Source organism: Mastomys coucha, unplaced genomic scaffold (genome assembly GCF_008632895.1).
Source record: "Mastomys coucha isolate ucsf_1 unplaced genomic scaffold, UCSF_Mcou_1 pScaffold6, whole genome shotgun sequence".
Lineage (NCBI taxonomy): Eukaryota > Metazoa > Chordata > Mammalia > Rodentia > Muridae > Mastomys > Mastomys coucha.
The window spans coordinates 60,035,725-60,059,863 of record NW_022196912.1 but is presented as its reverse complement, the minus strand read 5'-3'; the positions used below and the strand labels follow the sequence as shown (position 1 = coordinate 60,059,863).

At 39.3% G+C, this 24,139-nt stretch overlaps 1 protein-coding gene across 31 annotated transcripts in view; it reads right to left on the bottom strand.

Moving 5' to 3' along the window:
• Nucleotides 1-24,139, bottom strand: part of Nrcam (neuronal cell adhesion molecule) — a 283,437-nt gene that overhangs the window by 25,638 nt on the left and 233,660 nt on the right. For 12 of the 31 annotated variants that reach the window (XM_031357027.1, XM_031357025.1, XM_031357039.1 and 9 more), the window contains 14 exons: nucleotides 21,641-21,752; nucleotides 20,013-20,179; nucleotides 19,769-19,916; nucleotides 17,676-17,800; nucleotides 17,220-17,249; nucleotides 15,122-15,223; nucleotides 13,171-13,368; nucleotides 13,003-13,073; nucleotides 11,822-12,047; nucleotides 11,224-11,339; nucleotides 9,487-9,691; nucleotides 7,583-7,705; nucleotides 6,797-6,982; nucleotides 5,406-5,441 (listed from right to left, as the gene is read on the bottom strand). In XM_031357027.1, coding sequence (XP_031212887.1) covers nucleotides 5,406-5,441; nucleotides 6,797-6,982; nucleotides 7,583-7,705; nucleotides 9,487-9,691; nucleotides 11,224-11,339; nucleotides 11,822-12,047; nucleotides 13,003-13,073; nucleotides 13,171-13,368; nucleotides 15,122-15,223; nucleotides 17,220-17,249; nucleotides 17,676-17,800; nucleotides 19,769-19,916; nucleotides 20,013-20,179; nucleotides 21,641-21,752 — 1,845 coding nt within the window. The remainder of the gene's footprint in view (nucleotides 1-5,405; nucleotides 5,442-6,796; nucleotides 6,983-7,582; nucleotides 7,706-9,486; nucleotides 9,692-11,223; nucleotides 11,340-11,821; nucleotides 12,048-13,002; nucleotides 13,074-13,170; nucleotides 13,369-15,121; nucleotides 15,224-17,219; nucleotides 17,250-17,675; nucleotides 17,801-19,768; nucleotides 19,917-20,012; nucleotides 20,180-21,640; nucleotides 21,753-24,139) is intronic. The other 19 variants (XM_031357034.1, XM_031357040.1, XM_031357041.1 and 16 more) reach the window with 6 other exon arrangements.

The following is a 24,139-nucleotide window of genomic DNA, read 5'->3' as shown; positions in this document are numbered from 1 at the left end:
AAGTCAAGAAGAAATAAAAGGAACAGGAACTAGCTGACCCACTAAATCCCAGAGAATGACAGTCTTGCCTGGCATTGGTTACACAGCATTTCCTGAAGAGTGTATGTCAACCTAACTACCTTTTGAAAATACAAGTTATGGAGTCTACATGATACTCTCCATATGCTTACAACTGATAAAATATACATCTAAAGTAATTAGAAGTATTATTTGAATACCATGGGGCTATTTCTTTTATCCCCTCCCCTATAGCATCAATTAAACATGAGAACTAGGTAAGCCAACATGGTCAGATCCTTTTGCCACCCCAGAGAAATCGTATAGGATATGAGATCCGAAAGCACTGAGGAGTTTCCTCACACTCTGAAATTAATTCTAAAATGTTATATAATTTAGAATTTTACATGTATATAGAATGTAGAATATGACTTAGAGTTATATAATTTAGAATTGAGTGCCATGTAATGAAGTAGCATCTCTCAGAATCAAAGTGAAGTATATCAAGAGATTTGTAGGAAGAAGTGGGGTTAGAGAGGGATGGTAGAGAGGTGGATATTGCACAAATATATGATATTGTATATAGAGAAATTTAATTAATAAAGACAAATAAAATTATAAAGGCATATCAAAGGAGGTAAAAGATACACCTGTGATATGTAACTGGATAACATGCATATCTTGTGCTGTTTTGTGGTGGGTAAAAGGAACAGCAGAGAGCAGAGTGATTACTGAATTCCATGGAAACAATTTTAGTTTTCCCAGATTTTCTTCTTAAGTAGATGAGAGCAAGAATATAATCAGTACAAAGGGTTGGAAGGGTTCGTGTGTGAACTATGTCCAGCTAAAACCTAGAACATATGAATAAATTTCCTTTAAAAATTCTGTAATATAGTTCTGAGACTTAGATGGCAGAGTGCTGGTCTGATATGCATGAAGCCTTGGTTTGATCCTGGCACTGTATAACATGTGGAACCGTCCTGCTAGCCCAGAACTTAGAAGCAGGAGTATGGGAAGTCCAAGATCTTCCTTGGTTACATAGCATGTTCTAGGCCATGCTAGGATATAGGGTAGCTTAGAATACATGAGATAGTGTTTTAAAATTTTACTGTGACATCATAAACTGGATAATTTAATCTTGAAATAACTACAGATGTTTCCAGAAAGCAGAACCATAGCAAAACAACTTTAGCCAAGTAGCATCTAGCTTTTTAAAGGTTAAATTTTTTAACTATTTACATCTCTCTCTCTCTCTCTCTCTCTCTCTCTCTCTCTCTCTCTCTCTCTCTGTGTGTGTGTGTGTGTGTGTGTGTGGTGTGTACAATATGGCACATGTGTGGAGGTCAGAGAACAAGTTGTGAAAACTGGTTGTCTCTTTCTACCATGCAGGCTCTGGGAATTCAACTTGGGTCATCAGCTTGGTAGCATGTACATTTATTTACCTGACAAGTCATCTAGCCAGCCCTAAAACAGTAGTGTTTCAGAATATTATTTCTGTTACTTCCTATTGTTTCATGTTTGGATTGTTTTGACACTTCCATTTTTATTTCCAGCTTTACTGAAATTAAATTCATGTCCTAAAGATATGCCAGTCCTCCTGTGTTCACTGAAGCTGTCTTTGTGAATCAAGACATGGAAACTAAGGAAGCATCCACTGAGAGATCAGCAGATAATGACAGCTGGTATATACGAAAAGGAATTCTGCTCAGGCTTACCAACGAAGACAGCCCCATTTACAACATAGCAAACCCACAGGTCACTATGCAATGTAAAATAATCCAGACATAGAAAAAAAAGTCTAATTATATATGGAATATAAGCAGTCAAACAGAAATACAGGGCAGAAAGTTCACTGTTGGAAGCTAGAGTGGGGTGAACAACCTGGAAGATGTGGATCAAAGAGTATGAAGTTCTAGCTTTAGGACAGATATACTCTAGATAGCTAATCTCTTGCCAGTTGTACCTAATGTGTCTTTACTTAAAACAGGAAATTAGTAAGGGATGGATTTCTTAAGCGTTCCACCACACCTGTGTCTAGCTTTCTCTTCCACGTACTCATTTAAGATGGTGGTTTCTTCAGGTTATATTGCTTGGCCAGTTTTACAATGGGGAATTCTAATCTTTTTGTTAGCCTCTCCTTGTTCCACATTCTTGCTCACTGAGCACCTGGCATCCCAGCTAGTCAACAAGAGGGTCTCAGTGCTGTCCCTGATCTTGGCTTTCCTAAGGGTCTCCCTGCCTATCTATCAACCCAATGAACCTCTCTCTGTAAGCATTCATTGATGTTACCAGTAACCCACATGTTACATTCCTAAACTACAAAACTTCCCTGTTCAAACTCAAGGACTTGCCTCTGACTACTGGCTCTTGTGGCTCTTGTCACAATTCAAGGACATCTTTTTTCCACATAGTATATTGCAAGCTGTAACACGACACCTTGTGTACTTTCTGATCCTGGTCTTTGCTTGTGCTTTTGACCAAGAATTCAACCTTGACTGCCAGAGAAAACTGGCCTTCAAGACCCAGTTCTTTGTGAGGTCTTTCCTGTGCCTTTCCTGACCCTACTGGGACAAATAAATTCCTCCTCCTTTACACTCATGCATTCTTTCATTCCCACCCCTGGCTTGGCATCTTGCTGCCACAGTTTAGACATGTGAAAGGCAAAGTCTTGTTTTACTTTTGTGATGCACAGTGTCATGTAAAAAGCTGTTGCGCTGTCTGTGTCAAGTAGACACCACTACCTGCTACACTGAGTATTCAAATGCATGCGTGTGGTTTGGGATATTGTTGTTGTTCAGGCCAAATAAAAGCATGAACTTTAAACTTGAGTCATTAGCTTATTGGATCTGGTAAAAACATCTAGTGAGAGTCAGATCTCAGGGAGGATCCAGCACTGGCTGTTGCTCAGTGGGGCTTCTCTGCTTGGTTGTGGGGTGACCATGGTGGCTGCAAATTAAGCAGTGTATAGACTTGTCTCTTTCTAATTTTTCCACATTCCTGCATCAACTAAGTAGGATACAAGTCTGTTCTGGTAACTGGTGTCAAGAGTATCAATGTCAAAGTTTTAGGACACAATGATAGAAATTTGCCTGCAGTGGGGTACGGAGCAAAACCCACATCTACTTTGTTTAGGTCTGGTTTCATTTCATAGCTAAACCTTCATGGGGCTAGCTCCCAGAGCCTCAGACCCTGAGAGCATGTAAAGGGCTATAGAAATGAAGCAAGAGCTGCCAAGCAATGTTACTCTTATATAAATATTGATGGTTTGAATCAAACAAGGGAATAGACCAAAATAAACTCCTGAAGATCGTAAAGATCTATGCTCAACTCAGTCGTACTGAAGAAAATGGCAGGAAAACACTAAGTATATGTAAGCTACTATGTTCAATATCTAGTATCACTTTAATTCTTCATTGTTAGATTAATGAAAAAAAAAGAAATATCTTGGGGGAAAAATTCAGGATTATGAACTATACTCGAATTCAAATAGCACTATGGTAAAATAGCATTATTTTATGTAAACAGCGTTTAATAATTATGCTATTAAAATATAAAGAATGAGATCATATTTGTCATTTTCTTATTTAATATATTATTTCCTTTATTATCTGAAAACCGTTAGATTTTCTATTAAGGGCTTAATTTAATTTTAGACATTCTACCTTTATTTTTCATATTCATTAATTGCCCACAGTTGATTTATTTATTTATTTATTTTTATATGTATGAGTACACTATAGCTGTACAGATGGCCATGAGCTCCGCCTGGCTTGCTCTGGCATAATATGCTGTAGCTGTCTTCAGACGCACCAGAAGAGGGCATCAGATCTCATTATGGGTGGTTGTGAGCCACCATGTGGGTGCTGGAATCTGAACTCAGGACCTTCGGAAGAGCAGTTAGTGCCCTTACCCGCTGAGCCATCTCACCAGCCAATTGCCCACAGTTGAATTTAGTAATATCAAATGAGAAACAAACAAAAAAATCTTTTAATAAAGATTTATTTTAGTTTGAGTTTATTTACAGCAGAATTTATTGTATTGTAATATGATGAGCCAATGGGGAGCTCAAACTTGCTTCACTGTCGGTCCCAGGGAAGCACAGGTTCTTGGCTGTCACTGGCCATAGCTGTAGGGACATGCTGGTCACATAGGAAAGGCAACCAGGCTTTCAGTGGAATTCCTGAGTTAAGCTTACATAGCATAACTTGTTCTAAAACTACCCATCATTTTAGTGATAATTATCTGAGGAAAGAGGTATACATATACAACAGTGAGTCTACATAGGGTAGATGCTTTGAGCAGCTACAACTTTGTTCTCTTAAGTCTAAAGTCACAAACATAATTTAGGATGACTGAAAATGACTACAGTTTTTGGTTCATTTACTCTAAAATTGATGCTATGTGCATTTTGAAATTCATCAAATGTCTGTATATAAGCAGAGTTTCTAAGAAAATTGAAAATATATTATCAAGCCTAAGCTCACAAGAGTGGACACACTCAAGACAAGACTCGCAGCTCTCTCATTCTTTTCCCTCACCTGGTCTCTCACAGCCCAGGACAAGCCCTGACACCGATCACTTTGCTATTTTAGAGACAGCCATATACGCGCTCTCTAAAAGCAGACTCTGGTGGATCAACAGTCAGAGATCAGAGATGGGAAGCGGGGCTCTTTGGTATTGTCACAGGTGGAGGAAATATTACAAGTTATCAAACACCCTTTCTTCCAGCAAGCTTATAGGACATAGAGGACTACACTAAACTTTCATCAAAACTAAAGAGCCGATGCTATCCACTGAGGATCATTGGCTTCAGCTCAAGAAGTGAAGACTTGAGCAGGGGTGGTAAAGGCAAGCGGAGGGAGACAGCTGAGCAGAATTTGCAGGCTGACTGAAACCTTCACCGTAGAGGCCCAGCTAAGTTGTTTGGGATCACTAAACCAAAGGTCAAAAGGCTATTGTGTTGTAAAGCTATTGAGTATCTGTACACTGTGTCACCCAGGACTGTGATTAGGTCAGGTGGCTATAGGAAGCTCAGCTGATCTATTTCTGGTAGGCTGCTTTTATCGAGGATTTGAATTCCTCATACGTGGCATGAACATATGGAAGATCTGTGACAATTCCACAGTTTTGGTCCCATCTAATCTAACCAAAATCATATTCTTACAATCTACACTTAGCATTTGTACTAGGCATAAGTCTTGAGAAAAAAAAAATTGGGAGAATTAAACATGTGACTTTCTATTTATAAAATGATGTAAAAATTAATTTTAAAAGCATGATTGGCCCAGATCTTCTCCTTTTGTGATTCTGAGCATATTTTAGTTCCTCAGTTTACCCATGCTGCACTTCCCCACATTTAACATTGCAAAGTTCACACAGAGTAAAGTCATGCAGATGAATCATTTTACCTTTGCCTGCACCTACATCAGGTGGAAGAATACCAGCTTAATGAAGGGAAACAGAAACAGGACACTGTATAGTTAGATGTAACACACCCATGAGCATGTACACTTACTTTAAAAGCACTTATTCAATTGATAAGACATGCAAGAAGAATAATGCCTATTTCATTAGCCATAGGGACAATGTGTTGCTGTCCCCACACTTAGCAAATATAAATATTACTTAAGGTGCATTATTCTAAGAAGGCTTAGGACGTTTTGAACCATTTCTGACAGAAATTTCAATTTCATATGATATAGAAGCTACTGAAGATAACCAATAACCAGATGAATAGTCATTAAGCAATTTTACAATTTAGAGACATGCAAAACAAGAATATCTTTCACAGTATTTAAAACATTTTTAGGATTTATTTATTTTGTATGTGTGAATGTTTTGCCAGCATGTATGTACATATATGTACTGCATGAATGCCTGGTTCCCACCAAGGTTAGAAAAGAACATCAGATATCCTGGAACCAGATTTATGGATGGTTGTGAATCATCATATGGGTGATGGGAACTGAGTCTGGGTCGCCTATAAGACAAAACATGTTCTGAACCACTGGGCTATCTATTTGGCCTCATTTTATACTATTCTTGATCCTTTTCATTGAATCAAAAAATTTTGGAATGACTTTTCAAAATATCCAGTTTAATGGGTCATCTTTTTTTTTCTCTGCATATGGCATACCAAAATACAATGTTTGTGTCTAAGCATAAAATAAGTGCAGTATTTAATAATTATCTTTATTTATTTCTAGAAAGTCTACAGCAATATGTAGACCAGTGATTCAGGAGTAGAACTAGAATTAAATATAGGCACATATGTCATTGTGTGTACAGGCAAAGAGTTACATCAAATTTTGAACTTGTGTGAGGAATATTGTTATTTCTTATTCTCACTCAAATATGTTTTAAAAGATTTATTTATTTATTTCTATGTGTGTCTTTTTGCATGAGTTTATGTACCTCATATGCATTCCAAGCACATGTGGAGGCCAGAAGAGTGCATCAGAGCCTCTGGAACTGATGTTGTAAGCAGTTGTGAACCAACATATGGATACTAAGAACTGAGTCTGATGCCTTTGCAAAAGCAGTAAGTGCTCTTAAGCACTGAGCCAATATTTTTAGCCCTCTACTCCAATATTTTAATGTAAGTTTAGAGGTCTCATATAGGCTTGAAAAATAAATACCCAAACAGTTGGACAAAATAACTGATTTTTATATTAATTGGGATGAGAAATTACAATCAAGTATGTCATTAGGTAAGATGGATATTCCATAAGAGAAGAAATAAATTTTCAATGCCTTTTAAATTCTCTGATATTTGTAATTATATGGATTTTATACATACCCTTCTTACCTTCGTCCACAGTTGTTATCGCCTCCTCTGTGATCTGACTGCCTGACCCCACTGATGTTTGTGCATAGAAATAGAACTTATACCGAGTGCTGAAATTTAAATTTTTCAAAGTCCAGCGGGTCTTGTTGGCAGGAATTTTTAAATCTACCAGAGGGCCTAATTCATGTGTGTTGTTAACTGTCAATGAGAAATGACAAGTACATTACCTGTAAGTTACTTGTCATAGGAATATTATTGTAAATCATTACTTCAACCAAAATTGTCCTTCCCACTATACAAGTCTTTTACAATTCTTCTTGTGTATCTAAAATACCAGTTACCATTTAAATAGCAAAACGCAACCTATAGCATAATATAAACAAGTGAAATATTTTTTTCCCTGTTGGCTTACACACTAGGGAAATTTTATAGTTGAATTACAATAGCAGTTTTCATTCTGTCTTTGCTGATGGAGTTTGATATTGTTAATAACTCCAAACATGTCTCTTGGCATCCTGTGGCCAAGAAACTTGCTCTTTATTTTTTGTTGCTACATAATAGTCTCCTAACCTAAAGACAGAACAACCCTCCTTTCAGGACTTCACTTAACAGCCTGTATTATCCTAGACAGACCTTAATTTTCAACAACATATACATTAGTTTTTCATAACAGGTATGCTCTGAAGCTCTTTCTGGAATATTGCTTGAAGGTATATATGAATATTATGAAATAACCAGCTTGCATCTTACAGCAGGAGCTTGCTCAAATTCCAACATTTCCTTATCATGCTGACTTACTTGGCTGGTATTTTAAGATGTACTCAGTCAGGATGCCATTTGGGTGGCTTGGCGGGTCCCATTCCAAAGTGAGAGAGTCCAATGTAGGATTAACAATTTTCAAAGATGAAGGAGCACTAGGGACTTTTAATAAGAACAAGTAGTCAACACATTTAAAAAAAATTTTAAAGTAAGCACACTTCTATTTACACACTTGATCTAAAGTTTGGTTTTCAGGTTGGTTTTTGCTTCAGCTAAAACTACACTAACACAATATGTAGCAGAAATTTATTTCCTTTCTTCTCTTATCTTCTTTTTCCTCATACCACTTCTATTTAAATTAACTAAAATCATCTTTTCAAAATACATAGATTGCCTTTATAGGGACTCAAACTATTTTAAAGCAGGCAGCACTTAACATAATTTGTAAAAGCAAATGGGTTGCTACAGGAGATCATCCTAAGCAGGTCTTTCAGAGGGAGCAACTGTGTTCTGGCCCATTAAGTACTGTTTCCCCACAACTAACCACGTGTTTCCACATAGTCCTAGTCACCACAAAGTCCCTGATGGGCTTGGGTTGCCCAAGGGTTGAGCTGTGCCTATCCCAAGTGTTCACAGCTTCCCAGGATCAGAAAGTAAAAGCCAAGAGCCCCATACCCCAGGATGGAGGATGCTCAAGGACTTCAGGTCTCCTGGATAGAGGCTGGCAAGTTATCAGAGGAAATAGGCCCTAGTCTTCCATTTTCATCTTTAAGAGGCTTAGGGCTGATCCCCATCAGGATGCTGCCTTTCTGCCATCTGCCATATTCCCTAGAAACTGATTAACAACACCACCCTCGCTCCTTCACTCTAGCTGGAAACCAGACAATCAATTCGGAGTTCTTGTTTTTCCCATGTCCTGGAACGCTAAATCTTGGCCATGAACCCTTTTCTCAACCATATACATTTCTTCATTCTTCTGCTTCTGTCTTCCTCCTGTCCTTTGCCCAGGCCTGCAGTCTTGTCTGCCACAGGCTTCTAAACTTTAACCTAATTGGTTCTTAACTTCTAAAGATCATAGGTCTCTTCTCTTTAGAAAAATGTTGACTTGTTGCACGATTGTGTTGCTGCAGGAGGCTCATGGTATTCCTTAAATGTCTCAGCAGATTCTGAAGGGACCACCACAGCCTGCAGACGAAGAGCCTCTGCACCACAAGTTAGTATCCATAGCACCCAAGGTCATGCATGGTGTGGATCCTCTCCCATTGCCATATCTCTTATCTCATCCTGGCTAAACAATTTTCGTTTGGTAGAAGGATGCTTTTTGAATAGCTTTGTGGCTTCAGACAAACTGTTCTCCCCCCTTTCAGTCTTGAATCCCCTTTATCTCTTCTATGACCCCTTGAGCTATCCAAAGGGTATCTCACTGGTGAGAGATTACAGTGGAAAGATCCCTTCTGCTTCAACACCTTAAGTGCTGGGACTGCAGGCTCCATCACAGCGGATGTAAGACTTATAGCCTTCTGATTCAGTACAACAAGAAATCATGAAGGCATGTGAGTAACTCCAACTCACTGAAATATGTTCCTTTGGGGGTATTTTCTTACTTCTTCCTCCTATCGCTCACACTTTCCAGAGGGAGCTACTGACACTTCGAGAAGATATAGAATGTGACTCAGCTTGGAAAGCTGATGACTCCCACACTACATTAGCAATGTTTCAGATACCTTAAATGAAGGGGAGAATTGAAAAGGTGTCTGGAGACAGCATTCTACATTCGGAAGTTTTATGTGTGGCTTCCAGTCATATATGAGTAACATTTCTCCAGTTCTGTGTGTGCTGTGATTATTTCTAATCATGCATTTTGCTTCCAGAGTATTCTCTCAGGGGAGGAAAGCCTTTCAGGATGTGCCACATGCTCCATGATCCCAGGGACACATCCTTACCTCCCTCTGGTGTATGGAAGCCTTTGTCTGTGCTGGCTGGGCCTTCCCCTTTCCCGTTGACCACTCGGACGTTGAGAGCATAGTGACTGTATGGTTGTAGCCCTGGCAGCATGCCGTGAGTCTTGCTGCCCTGGAAGGTGAGGATCTTCTTTTCAATGTGGCGTCTGTTTCTTTTAGATGAGCTCTGAGTCTTCCAGTAGTAAATCTGAAGTGGCAAGAACCAAAGTCAGGGAAGCACAGGAAGTCAGTATAATCATGCTTGCAAAACCAAAACGCTGGGGCTAGCAAGGGGACCCAGCTGTGATGGCCCTTGCTGTGAAAGCCTGTCCACCCGTTAGATCTCTGGAACCCGCATAAAAGGAGGAAGAGATAACCAACCCCACAAAGCTGTCCTCTGACCTCCACACATTCTCTGTGCCATGGGCCTCTCCCTTCTCACTCATCCAATGGACTTATAGGAGTGCACAGGGATGTGAGCACACATATACACCATTCCTTTCTTTTTTTTCTCTAAACTGAACTGCTGATTTTCAGATAAATATCTTGGTGCATTTTACATGAATATTAGTAAAACTAATGGATACTCATTCTTAGCAAGTGAGATGGAAGCCCACATATAATGACAAAACTTATGTCTACACAATAAAGCTGTGCTTTACAATTGTGTTGGAGGGCTATAAATGCAATGAATAAAACAGAATGGGATTCACTTGGTTCTCTCCAGAATGAGAAAAATGACCATAATAAATATTCAAGTATTTTACTTGTATAACTTTTGCTGTCTATTGTTTATATACTCTTGTGGGGTTATACACATACAGCATATCACTTAATTTAATCCTGTCCTTAGGGAGGTTTTTATTATTACCATTTCTCTGGTACCACTGGGCTCATGGGCTACTGAGAGATTCTTCCAAAGCAACAATGACCCTGTACTGCAAGTCTCAGATTAGTTTATTAAGACACACTGTCATCTCATTCAAAAGTACTTTTACATTTTAGGCACAAGTTTTAGAAAAATAAAAAGGTGTTGACTAACTTTGGTCAAGAGGTGAGAACTTTTGTATATTATATTCTTTGAAGGTTTCTTAGGAATTTAAAGGCAAGTTTTCAAGATAAATTAGCATATGCAGATCACTATTGGGGAATGGAAAAAAAGAGAATACAATGCAATACAAAAAGAATCCTCTAGGGGTCAGTGTCAAATCAAAGTGGTGATGTAAGGTTGTATACAGGGTTCTTTGGCTATAAGAATGAAATTATCTCTTGCAATCAAAGTTTCTGTGGTTTTTTTTTAAAATAAAGGTAATTAATGCTCATAAGAACAACTCAGTTATGTACTTAAAGTCTTAAAGTATGGTCTGATTTATTAGTGTTCTCCACACTATTGTTAAACTAGGTGCAATTTGTTACATTTTAGTTCTTAAAAAAAAAAAAAAATCAGTCGGCCTTATTTCACACATACTATTCAGTCATCAGAAGGTTCCAAAAGGGTGGAAAACCTGTGAAATATAAAGAAAACACCATTTTGTCACCCTGGATAAGTGAGATTTCTAGTCAACTGTAGCTGGGTTCTTTAAGGCGTGGCTGGAAGCTGTGAGTAAATAATCCTGTGATGTCTTAAGTCCATGAGCAGACGAACCACATCATTTCATCCTAAAATGGTCCATGTGATGAGTGGCCTTCACCAGGGTCCTGCTACTAAGTAAAGAACACAAAGAGTTTCCCTTCACCTACCCGATAGCCTTGTAAGTGTCCCCGGACACTCTTGGGAGGAACCGGGTCCCAGTGTACCTCTGCCAAGGTACTGTTCACCACGTTGACATGCACATTTCCAGGAGCCACCATTGGAACTGGGAAGAGGATGAGAAAGGATGGTGGTGATGCAAGTACCTGTTATTTTTTACTTCATGCAAAAAATGTCACAATATTCAATAACTTTAGCTTGAAGCACACTCCACAGTATAATAGAGAGTCCTGTCCTAAGGTTTGTTGATGGTTAAAAGTTGACATTTTATTATTCATGCATCTGACTCTATAAAGGAAAATTTAATACTGTGAACCTTCACCCCCCACACACACACACACCCGCAAGCTCTGGATTCGGAATCCAGAGCCTTACACATGTTAGGGAAATGCTCTACCACCAAGCTATTTCCCTGGTACTGAACAGCTATTTATCACGTAGTAGGCTGTACAAATGCAGAGAAATAAGCAAAATGATTGTTACCTCTTGCTTGCTAAGTTGGGTACCTCTGGAAATAGCCTCAGTTTGTACCTTGGGAGCTTTGTACATCTAGACAAGAGTAGAATGGGATGGGCAGGGGACACTTACGATCTTCTCCAGAATGCCCCATGACTGCAGCTGGCTCTGGAGCAAACCCCACATCATTCAGAGCTTGAACTTTTATCAGGTATGGGACAAAGGTTGGTGTGCCAGAAACAATGTATTTGGATACATTGGCCACAACCACAGACGTCCATTCATCATCACCATCTTTCTGGCGCCAGCTCACTTTGTACTGGAGGCCGGGCCCATTCGATTGAAAACCATTCAGGGGCTATGAGAAAAGCCAAACAGAATGACTGTACAGCCTTTTACAGGAACAGCAAGTCGGTTCCTAGACATTCAGCATAAATAAGTGAATGCTGAAACACTAAAATGTAAGCTCTTAAATGCCCACGTCTCCAAGGACCACTTCCCTTCTCTCAACTGTGATGAGACCCAGAGTTTGTTTCTCTGTGTCAAAGGTTGTAAATCACAATTCTAAAGTAGTAAATAACACATAAACCCTTCAAAGACTGGCTCCATAGTAAGTGTGAGTGACTCTTAAAACATTTTAGTTATCTAGATTTACTTTATATATTCTTGTTTGTGTCATAGCTCATCATTGTCCACCTAGAGATGGAAACTTACAAACTATTTTTCTATTAAAATTTTGGGTCTGTCTATTCTATCATGTGTGCATATAAATATGCAAATAGTGTATATGTGTGTATGCATAGAACTAAGGTTTTAGTATTATGCAAATAAATATTTTGATTTTAATTATTAACTTTTCAGGTCTAGAACACACAGATAAAGTAAGTAAGAATGATTGTAATAACCATTTGACTTCTGGGAATAGCTTGATGCATACCTCCCAAATGATCTTTCTGATAATAATGGCTAGCTAGCATTTTTCAGCATATATTTGTATGAAGCATAATGCTAGGCATTTCACATATATTAGTTCCTTCAGTCTTACGCAGCTGTGTTATTATTCCCATCGAACGGATGGTTTACAGATACTTGGCGATTGGCTACAAGTACCAAAGCTGGGATTCTCACCTGTCCATTTTGGCCACAGAGATAGAACTATTTAATTACTATACAAAGTTCCCTTCTAAACACAGGTAAGATCTTTTTTTCCACAATGGGTCAAAAGGAATCCGAACACAGATATTATTCTAAAACAACCTTTTCTGCTCAGTATAGAAAAAAGGTGGAGGCAAACAGAAGGCTTCGAGGCTCACCTTCCACGTGATCACCAAGTTGTCCGGCTCTGTCCCTAGTCCTTCCACAGCCGTGGGATTCTGATCTGGTTCTAGAAATGAAGCAGTCCCACATGAGCAAGCTTCAGCCCTCTTGAAGGCGTGGAAAAACCTCCTGTTTTACGTTGGCTTCACGTGTTCCAGCCTTACCTGCGGCTTTTGTAAGATACTGCTCTGATGCCTCACTTGGCATACTTCTCCCAATGCCGTTCTCTGCCATGACCCGGAAGGAGTAGTTCACATAGGGAGACAGCTTCAGTTGGGCCGTGGTCTGCGTGCCAGAAACTTCAGCCTGGTGGCGCCACAGCCCTGCCTCATGCATCGCATCTTCATACTCAATGATGAATTCTGGCCACAACAGCACACACAAAACAAACCCAACACAATGAATTCAATCAGCTTAAGAACAGGTTGCCAGAAATAATTTGTGGCAATTAAGAGTAGCCAGACATGAGAGATTTTGCAAGAAAAAAAAAAAATCCTGTTAGTATACTTAAGTTCGTGCAATATTTGGCATTTTCTTCTATCATGCTGAGCTCAGCTTAGCTAAAATTGTTTAGGTCTGATCCACATATCCTAATGGAAAGTTTAAATACATGAAATGATGCTCAATTATTGTCAGAAAAAGAAGTAACTACAGTGAATACAGCTAAGAAGCAACTTTTCACTAAGAAGATTGACAGCAATCAAATATTTGACATCTTTTGTTGAGTACAACACATTCTCAGACCTCCTGGGAAGTATAAATTGATACACTTGTATACAGGACAATTGAGACTGTCCAACAGTTTTTAACATACACAGTCTTTGAGGAGTAATACTTCAAGCAGTTGATTTTGAGCAAATGTGCTTACCCTTGTGTTGTAAAGACACATGCAAAAAAATCCACATTGCTGCACGATTTTCAGTTGAAGCAAACTAGTTACAAACAAGCTAAATGCCTGCCAGTGGGGCACATGTAGCCAAATATGATACACACATACTGTGGAATACACTACATCAAGCTTTGAAGCCTATCATGTCCTGATTTAATAAATGTTTTTGGCCAGGCAGTGGTGATGCATGCCTTTAATCCCAGTGCTTGGGAGGCAGAGGCAGGCAAATTTCTGAGTTCAGGGCCAACCTGGTCTACAGAATGAGTTCCAGGACAGCCAGGGCTACACAGAGAAACCCTGTCTCGAAAAAACATAAATAAATAAATAAATAAAAAAATAAATAAATAAATAAATAAATGTTTTTGTATCCAAATGCTTTGTTCTCTCATCTGATTTTATGCCCTCCACTGACATCATCAAAGTGAGGAGTTGACGCTTTGCAATGTGTCATTTTGTGGCAAAGGGCAATGGGAAGTAAAGCACCTCTGTTAAGATGAAGACCTATTATATATAAGCAGTTCTATTACAAACTGTGGGTCTGAAAAGGTCAGTTTCCCAATATTTAGACTGGGCATTAGCACCATTAGAAGCAGCAGATTAAATATTCATTTCAAGATTCATCTTCTGCTTCTGTGCTGGGTAGTTCTCCGTGAACTTGACACCTCTAGAGTCATCAGAGAGAAAGGAGGCTCAGTTGAGAAAAGGCCTCCGTGAGGCCCTGCTGTAGGAGAGCCTGCAGGGAATTTTCTTACTAAAGATGCAAGCAGCAGCCCTCCATGGCCTCTGTATCTGATTGTGCCTCCAGGTTCCTGCCCTGCTGGGTTTCTGTCCTGCCTTCCTCCTGTGAGGAACAGTGATATGGAACTGCAAGCCAAAAACCCCTTTTCTCCCCAAGTTGCTTTTGGTTATGGTATTCCATCACAGCAGTAGTAACCCTAACTAGGACAGCAGAGACATAGGAGGTGACTCTTACAGATCTTAAACACAAATGAGAGTGTGCTTGCTTAATTAACCTATTCAGGAATTAATTAGTTGTACCAGAATCTCTAACCAGGAATGGCTCTATCTCTGAAGAGCATCATATTTTGGTTCTAACACCAGTGATGAAGAGGATGCTAGTAAATGCATTTGCAAGGAATCACAGCAGTGTGTCATACAATTGCTAGAGACATTGCTTCAGGAGTGGCCATTGGGTTTACCAGCCCTAAAGCCAAACCATCACATACTTTTAATGGGGCTATTGTTGTCATCGCCTGGGGTCCATGTCAGCTGAACACTTTTGTCAAGTTGATTGGTCAGTTCTAAATCAAAGGGAGGATTCGGGACATCTGTGGAGCAAACACACACAAGTGATTGTCTTTTTGAAAGTCAGTTTTATTGTATTTGTGACACCGTACACAGAGGGACACCTGAGAGACATCACTTTTGCTGGTCACTGAACATGCAATGGAAATGAAACAGACACAGCTGAGCTGGCTGAGAACAGTGCACACCCACGCCAACCCATCACAGAGTTCTGCTCGCTTGCTTTTCAAGAGACACCAAATTAGGGATTGCCAAATCCACTGAAGCAGAGCATGTCTTCAGCACGCTCAGTATGTGTCCTTTCAGGAGCAGACATGAGCACAGGCAGAGAGAACACCAAAGCTTCATTTCCAACAAGACAAGGCAGGCGGAACAGTCAGGACTCAGAGACAAATGCAGGAAAGTGGCATGCACTGGTCAGAGTACTTTCATTGTTCTGAGACACAGGGAAGATTTGATCTGGAGGCACCTGGGGACTACTTCTTAAGGAGAGGGAGGTCTCTGCATGTATAGGCATCCTTATTTTCAGACAACTCGGTGACTCAAAGGTCACCGAGAAGCAGGGCTGCCTCTTACAATGGTGCTTTGGAAATTAAGTCTCTTCTCTGAGACTTAAACAAAACAAAACAAAACAAAAACAAAAAACAAAAAAACCCACTTTGTTTCTAAAAGGGTCTCTGAGTTCTGCAGGACTAGCAGACATATAAATATGGGATTTTTTTTTTTCTCTTCAGTAAGGCAGGGGGACATATCCACAGAGGGTAAATATTTTAGAGAATGATTAGTGATTCTATGTAAAAATCTAGCTGAGGTTATGCTACAAAATTATGTCTGATATTTGTGTGCTGAATAAAGATGAGTTTTCTAAATAAACACATTTCTGGAGATAATTTGTGATTATTTTCCAAACTCAGAAAAATAACAGGACACTGTTAGGCCCTTCTTTTGTTCATTCCCTGGTGACTTTTAACACAAAATGAGTTAGTTTCTGAGACATAAAACATCAATGTTGTTGGGCTGGCGAGAGGGCTCAGTGGGTAAGAGCACTGACTGCTCTTCTGAAGGTCCTGAGTTTGGATTCCAGCAACCACATGGTGGCTCACAACCTCCCATAATGAGATCTGACACCCTCTTCTGGTGTGTCTGAAGTCAGCTACAGTGAATTACACCGGTGCGAGAGGGGCCGGCAGAGGTCCTGAGTTCAATTCCCAGCAGCCACATGATGGCTCATGGCCATCTGTACAGCTACAGTGTACCCATACACATAAAATAATAAATAAATCTTTAAAAAAAAAGAGTCATAAAAAAATCAATGTTGTCCCCTAGGTGTACACAGGCTTGGAAATGGAATCTCAAAATAATATTTCTTTAATGTTTATTATTATTGTCACTGGTGTGTTGTATTCGTTTCTGTGTGCATATGCAGTGTGGACATGCACACACTCATGTGAGGGCACAGAGGACAAAGGCTGATGTCTACTAGGCAGCCTGCTCCTGGGCTTTTAGGCTCTGCCTGTCTCTATACCCAACATTGGCGTTACTGGTATGTACTGCCATGTTCTGCTTATGAATGGGTACAGAAGATTTGAACTCCTGTCCTCTTGTTTTCATAGCAAGTACTCTTATCCACTGAGTCATCTCCCCAGTTCCTAAACACATCTTAAGAGACAAGTAAAATCCAACTTTCAGAATGAATCTAAGAAAGAGCTTTTTCATTCTATAAAATAGGGATGATAGATTTGTGATAAATGATTTATGCTCCCATACCATACAAGGACGATTTCTATAAGCAAATAAAATACTTAGAAACAACTGGAAATACAACGAGCAAAATAGTCTAACTTTACAATATACTATAATGGTACAAGAAATAATTGACTAAGGTAAATGAAGCCCATGATAACTGGCAGCCATTTTCTTTAAAGAAATGCAATGATATGAATGCAGAGAAGAGAAGACAGTGTCTGCAAATGGGAAATTATTTGACAGAAGACAGAAAAAGAAGACTCATTAGTTTACCGTAAATAGGGGCTGGAGTTGGAGTAGGAGCTAGAAAGGACATTAATATAAAGGAGTTTAATCAAAATTAGTCATGGAAACATAGAAGACAAAAGCAACACAATAATAATTCTCTTAATTAAGCTGTGTACTTGGCTGTGAGGTGTGATGTTGACAAATGAGTAGTGCCAACTTAGGAATACGAAACCCCTCTGAGTCTAGATTAGAGGTTACTTTTCTTAGTTTTTTTTTTTAATAAATATCATTAAATATGCACCTCCACCACTTTGTCACAGTCTGTATATCTACACAGAGCATGTTTATATGGAAATTGTCTCCTGAAAGGCCTCTCTGGAAGAAGAAAATCATTCACCCTTGTAGCCATGAGAATGTAACAAACAAATATTCAGCATCTACAGTTTTCTTTCCCATCTTTTACGGAGAGTCTGCCCGCACTGCATTTGTTCTTGCCCTTACCGACAACCCTGAGCACAGCGCTGGCCGAAGCACTGTCCAGCGTTGTGTTGGCCGTACACGTGTAGGTCCCGCCATCGTCATCCTTTACATCAGATACCACCAGATGATCCTTGTCAGTGGAGAACCTGTAAACAGAACACATGAAGAGCCGCCGACATGTCAACGAGGCACAGCTGATGACTGCCTTCCGTGCAGTCAAGAGTCTCTGGGAACTTGATAAACACTTCAGCAGTTAGAGTGAACCCCTATATGTCACTTTAGTAATCAGCAAGCCTGAAAAACATTTGGGTAACAGGGATCCTGACTCTAATGGTTTTCACTCAGGCTTATGGAGTCTTAGAAGATTCTGCAGCAACTGTCCGTGGTTGGGGCCAAAAGTCACATGGCATACGGTGAAGATGTACTATGGCATGCCAAGTAAAGTAAAAATTTTTAAATATTTATTTATTTTATATATGTATGTGTGTCTGTATATGTGTGTATATATGTATGTATGTATGTATGTGTAGATAGATAGACAGATAGATAGATAGATAGATAGATAGATAGATAGATAGATAGATACTGTTGCTGCCTTCAGACATACCAGAAGAGGGCATCAGATCCCACTACAGATGATTGTGAGCTACCATGTGGGAATTGAACTCAGGACTTCGGGAAAAGCACTCAGTGTTCCTAACTGCTGAGCCATCTCTCCAGCCCTATAAAATTTTTTCAACTGACAAAAGTTACCTCTGCCATCCTGAGGTGAGAGGGAGGGCTCCATATTTACTCCAACTAGACTGCTTCACTAAGGGTTCTGTAGTTATTGTTAGAAGAAAATAATTTTTAAACAAGGTACTTTTTGCTGCAGACATTTCATGTTGCATTTTTTCCTCTTACATGTATAAAGCCCTACAGTTGAAACTATGAAAAATATTGAGGGCTGGAGAGATGGCTTAGCGGTTAAGAGCACTGACTGCTCTTCTAGAAGTCTTGAGTTCATTTCCCAGCAACCACATGATGGCTCACAACCATCTGTAATGGAATCTGGTACCCTCTTCTGGTGTGTCTGAAAACAGCAACAGTGACGGTGTACTCACATATATAAAATAAATAAATCTTTTTAAAAAAAAGGAAGAAAGAAAGAAAGAAAAATACTGGGATCATTCTCATTGCTAGATCACCTATCTCTATCATGAGTTTTCTAGAAGTTCTTTGCATAATGCATGCAGGATTCATGTATTATTCCAAGGAGGCTGCAGACATTGTAAACTGTCTTCTAAGTAATTTCAAGTCAAGCCTCAGCTGATCTAACCTGATGGCCATTTCTTCCTGCTCTCTTCTCTTTACAACCTCAGATCTCATATGTAAAATTTCTGAGATGAAGCCTTACCTGAAAGGGAGCTTTGAGCACAAGGAGAGAAAGGCCAGAAAGTATTGCAGACTCATTAGCAAGCAATGTGGTACCACTGAGTCATCCCAGGCTTAGGTTAGCAGCAAGAAAACCACAGAAACCATCTCTATCAAAACACAACACTCCTAGCTGTGGGTTTCACTTATGGCCACTGTAATGGCTTTACTAGGTCAACCTGAGGACCTCAGATAGAAATACCACGATCTTTGTCCTATTCCAAGCTACAGAATTGAATGTGCCCCCTTTAAATGCTTTACTTGGTTTTCATTTTCTTTTCCTTCTGCAGCTGTTAGGCTTAAATTAAAGAAAAAAATTAAGTATCTAAAACTAGTACTGTTTAAAGTACTGGCACAGAGTTAGGTGAATTCCTGATGATGGAGATGGGATTTCTGCTTATTTGTAGAGTGCAGATTAAAGCGTGTGTTGAGACTTCACCATCAAAATTATAGAACCATGGATGTTGTCCAAAATCTGAAGGGATTTTTGCATCCCAAATTTCATAGGAGATCAGTACTCAAAGCCCAACATTCTCATCTCAAACCCTTTTAGTTCTAAGTATTTCACAATTGGAAGGAAATATGTATCTCATAATTTTGTGGGCAGCTGACTTCAAACAATGAAAACATGATGTTGGTAAGCCTTCGACCAAGAGCAGTGTATAGAGAGAAAAAAGAGGAAAGAAAGACTCTCGATATACCTTTCATCATTGGGCAGCTCTCCATTGTCCTTCAGCCACATAATAGTAGGGATTAAGGTGTGGTCATGTTTCACTTTGCATTCAAAGGACACCTTGCTTCCCCTCTGGACGACTGCATATTCAGGTTGTTTAATGATCCTGGTTGGATCTAAAATTCAAAGTTATCATTATCCATTTTGGCAAAGCTGGAGAATTTGTTTTGGGTCATATAGTACTTGGGAAAGTCTCATTAACAGTGCCTTACCTTTGATTTCCAAGTGAACTTCATTCTTTGCCATCCCTAATTTATTCCGTGCTACACAAGTATAAGTCCCAGTACTATCCTTTTGGGCCACAGGAATTTCTAATGTTCCATTATCATGTAAAATATAAATGTCTTCATGAAGAGCGCTTCCTTTAGTTCCTTTAAACCTTTGTTACAAAAGTTATCAGAGTGAGAATAAAACACACAGAATGTGGCCAGCATCAAGTCTCAAGGTCAAAGACATTTTGAGTGACTACAGAGGTTAGATTTCTGCTCACTTAAAAGTGGACATGAAAACATCTGTTGAGATTTCACTTTCCAAGTTATAAAATTAAAAGTATTGTCCAAAATCTGAAGGGTTTTCCACAAGCAATTCTTCTGACATGTCAGGAAAATGCAAAGAATATACAGAAAATAGTAGTGTACAAAAATAAATCGAGTTTGTAGAATTAGAACAACTAAATATAATGGGCTGTAATTTTTATGAGATACATAATAAAAAAAGACATTACTATTTTATCCTTGAATAGATGACAAAATAGGCAAAAATAAGAGTATATTTCAATATGCTTTTCACCCATTTATAAGATGAAATTTTGAAGACATTTGGATTTCAAGGCTCAGGATTATACTCTAAATATACAAGCTGAATACCAGCAAATGCTCAGGCAATGGACAGGCAACATGTGTGGGGGCTAGGAAGAAGACAGGTGAATGGGAGCAGACAAATCGATCTGAGTTCAGTGTTAATGTCCCCACCTTCACTAGGAAGCCTGTCTGTGTTCATGCTTCTCTTCTCTGTGGTTAAGGTTGGGCCTGGAGAGACTTCCCTTTACCCTTAAGCCTGCTGTCACTCTCCTCTCAGTAGCCAATGATCAGTATATATCTGTTCCAACTGTTCCTTGCACGTTCTGAGAAGCTGCCATCTTCCCCTTGGCCTGTCTAGCTCTTCTAAAGCAAATGAACTAGCAGCAGCTGAAGGACTCCTCCCAGCAGTGGTATGTGAAAAAGGACGGTCAGAGGGGAGGTAAGAGGGCACAGCCTCTCCCCCAGTTCCATGCTGTTTTATTTTAGATTTATTTTGTTATTTTATGTAAATGAACATTTTCCCTGGTTATATGTATGTGTGCTACAAGCATGCCTGAAGGTCAGAAATGGGCATAGACTTTTCTGGATTCAAGTTATAGAAAGTTGAGACCCAACACTTGGGCCCTGGGAATCAAATCTAGGTCCTCTGCAAAAGCAACAAGTATTCTGAACCAGAGTCAACTCTTCATCCCCAACCCCAAGGTATTTTATTATCAAGAACATGTTTCCTAACCAGTCCTTCAGACACTAGTCACAAAGTTCCATGCAATGTCCATGGCACGATGAAATATGGCAGCTCTCAATCTTAAAAATAGTTTATATATAGGTAATAGAACATTCTGGTACTATACATGTTACACATGTGGAAGTATGTATTATACTCACAGTGTGTGTAGTTAATAAACATTTGAGAAAGATGAAAAGTTACTATTATATGATGGCCTGTGCATTGTATTTTTTGTTTGTTTTTGGACTAAAACCAGACATAATTAGAATTAAGTATCAAAAAAAAAAAAAAAACAAATAGAGCCATTACTTACCACTCAATGGTAGGCATAGGAGACCCAAAGAAGGCACAATCTAGCAAAGCAGGCCTGTTTGCAATGACCTGGTACAGTGTGTTTGCTGATGTGAGGATCCGAGGTGGTTCAGCTAAAACATTTTTTAAAGGTACGGTGAACACTAGGTACATTTTAGGTTTACAGTGTATTTATCACATTTTATTTTAGGGTCATTAAAGTTTATGATAAAGCACAACCAACATGATATTTCCCAAAAGTTCTTCATCAGTGGCATCATTATATTCACTCAATATAGACAAAACACCTCCTAATGTATGCTCAACATGTTACTTAAGAGTTATTCAATTACTTATTTGCTTATCTGTATTTTCTATGCTGTGTAATTATTGATTAGGTTATGTGTGTCTCTTATGACACTGAGTATCTTGTAGTGAAAGAATGTAGCTGTTCCATCATTTTAGTAACACTATAGTGTCTGGCAGGATAATATGCCACTGCTTAATGACTGACCCATCATGGCTTGAGAACCAACATTGGGAATGTTGGAGACACATAGAGAAGGCAGAAAAATGCAGAATGGGAAGTGTAATTTCTAAAAAACAGAGGGGACTAAAAAGCCTCTTAGAGCCAAGGAAGTAACAGCATGAAGAGCATGAAGAGGAAAACCATAGGCTAGGAAAAGGTATTTGTTCATCACGTGCCTGATGTAAGACTAGTACACACAGTATATAAGACACTCAAAAAACTCAATACTCTTAGAAACAGATTTTTTTCAAAGGACTCAAACCCACAATTCGCAAAAGGAGACACACAAATGGCCAACAGAGATGTGAAAAAAAAATAAGATCATTATCACTAATTATAAAGAGAAACACAAACCTCCACCACAGTGTTATGTCTCTTGATACCTGTTAGAATGTCTGGTTTTAAACAGACATACATAAACGCTGCCTCTCAGCCTTAAGAAAAAAGAGAAAGTGGGGCTTGAGAGATAACTCAGTGCTTAAGGACACTTGCTGTTCTTCCAGAAGACCCACGTTCAGTTCCCAGCACTCATATATGGGGGCTCACAGCTGCCTGAAACTCCAAATCCAAGGGATCAGGTACCTTCTTCTAGCCTCTGCAGACTCCTCCACACACATAGCAGGTACTCACATAGACACACAGACATAAAAATAAATAAACATTCTAAAAAGGAGCAGAGGATCCTGTATTTGTGGTACTAAAGAATCTAAAAGGTATCATGTGAGTACTCAGACTAACACATATTGCATTGAACTTACTGAAATATGAAACCTGAAGATGTTGAATTAATAGAAGTAAGTATGAGAAGAAACCCAGAACTCAAAGCTGTTTCCTCTACTTTCACCAGTAGCTCAACTGCTGAGCTTCTGGGCCATTGTGAAGGAAAATGGTGAAGCTTGTTTGGGTTCCTTATGTTAGTTTTGCTTGGAAAAGCAACACACTATTTGAAAGGATTCAAGTATAATTCCTGCTTGTCACAAGAACAATTCTTACATAAAATTTAAAAACATAGCTTTTGGTAATTCTACCCAATAAGAGAGATGTAGTGTTCATTTTAGTCAACTATTTTATAATATGCTTGAGATCATCATAGTTTCCTCAAGGGCTTTTTTGCCACATTTTTACACATGAAACAAGGTATATCTATGACTTGGTTAGAAGACAAGCATTATAAGTAATTTAGTTCTTTTATGTAGGAATCGTGAAGTTGTTTTTGAACTTGTCAGCTTCTGCAATGTTACATGAGAATAGTTCCATAGGCCTACATGTTTGAATGCTTGGTCTGCAGTTGGTAGAACTGTTTGGGAAGGATTAGGAGGTGTGGCCTTGTTGGAAAAGCTGTGCCACTGGGGATGGGCTTTGAGGTTTCCGAAGCCCACATCATGGCAGTTGACTCCCAACCTCTCTTTCCTTGTAATTGTTGTCTCATCATGTAAACTCTCAGCTACTGCTCTAACACTATGCCTGCCTACCTACTGCCATGCTCCTAACATGATGGCTATAGACTTTACTACTCTCTGGAACTGGAGCCCCAAACTGAACGCTTTCTTTTATAAATTGCCTTGGTCATGGTCCTTTGCTACAGCAACAGAATAATAACTGTCTAAAGGTGAAAGCTGCCATAGCTATTGCTAATGTGAACAAACACTATTTTCCTTTTGAAGGGTTTAATAGTTGTACTGGCTAGTTTTGTGTGTCAACTTGACACAGGATGGAGTTATCACAGAAGGGAGCTTCAGTTGGGGAAGTGCCTCCATGAGATCCAGCTGTGGGGCATTTTCTCAATTGCCCCTTGTGGGTGGGTGGTGCCATCCCTGGGCTGTAGGTCTTGGGTTCTATAAGAGCAGGCTGAGCAAGCTAGGAGAAGCAAGCCAGTAAAGAACATCCCTCCATGGCCTCTGTATCAGCTCCTGCTTCCTGACAGGCCTGAGTTCCAGTCCTGACTTCCTTTGGTGATGAACAGCCATGTGGAAGTAAGCCAAATAAACCCTT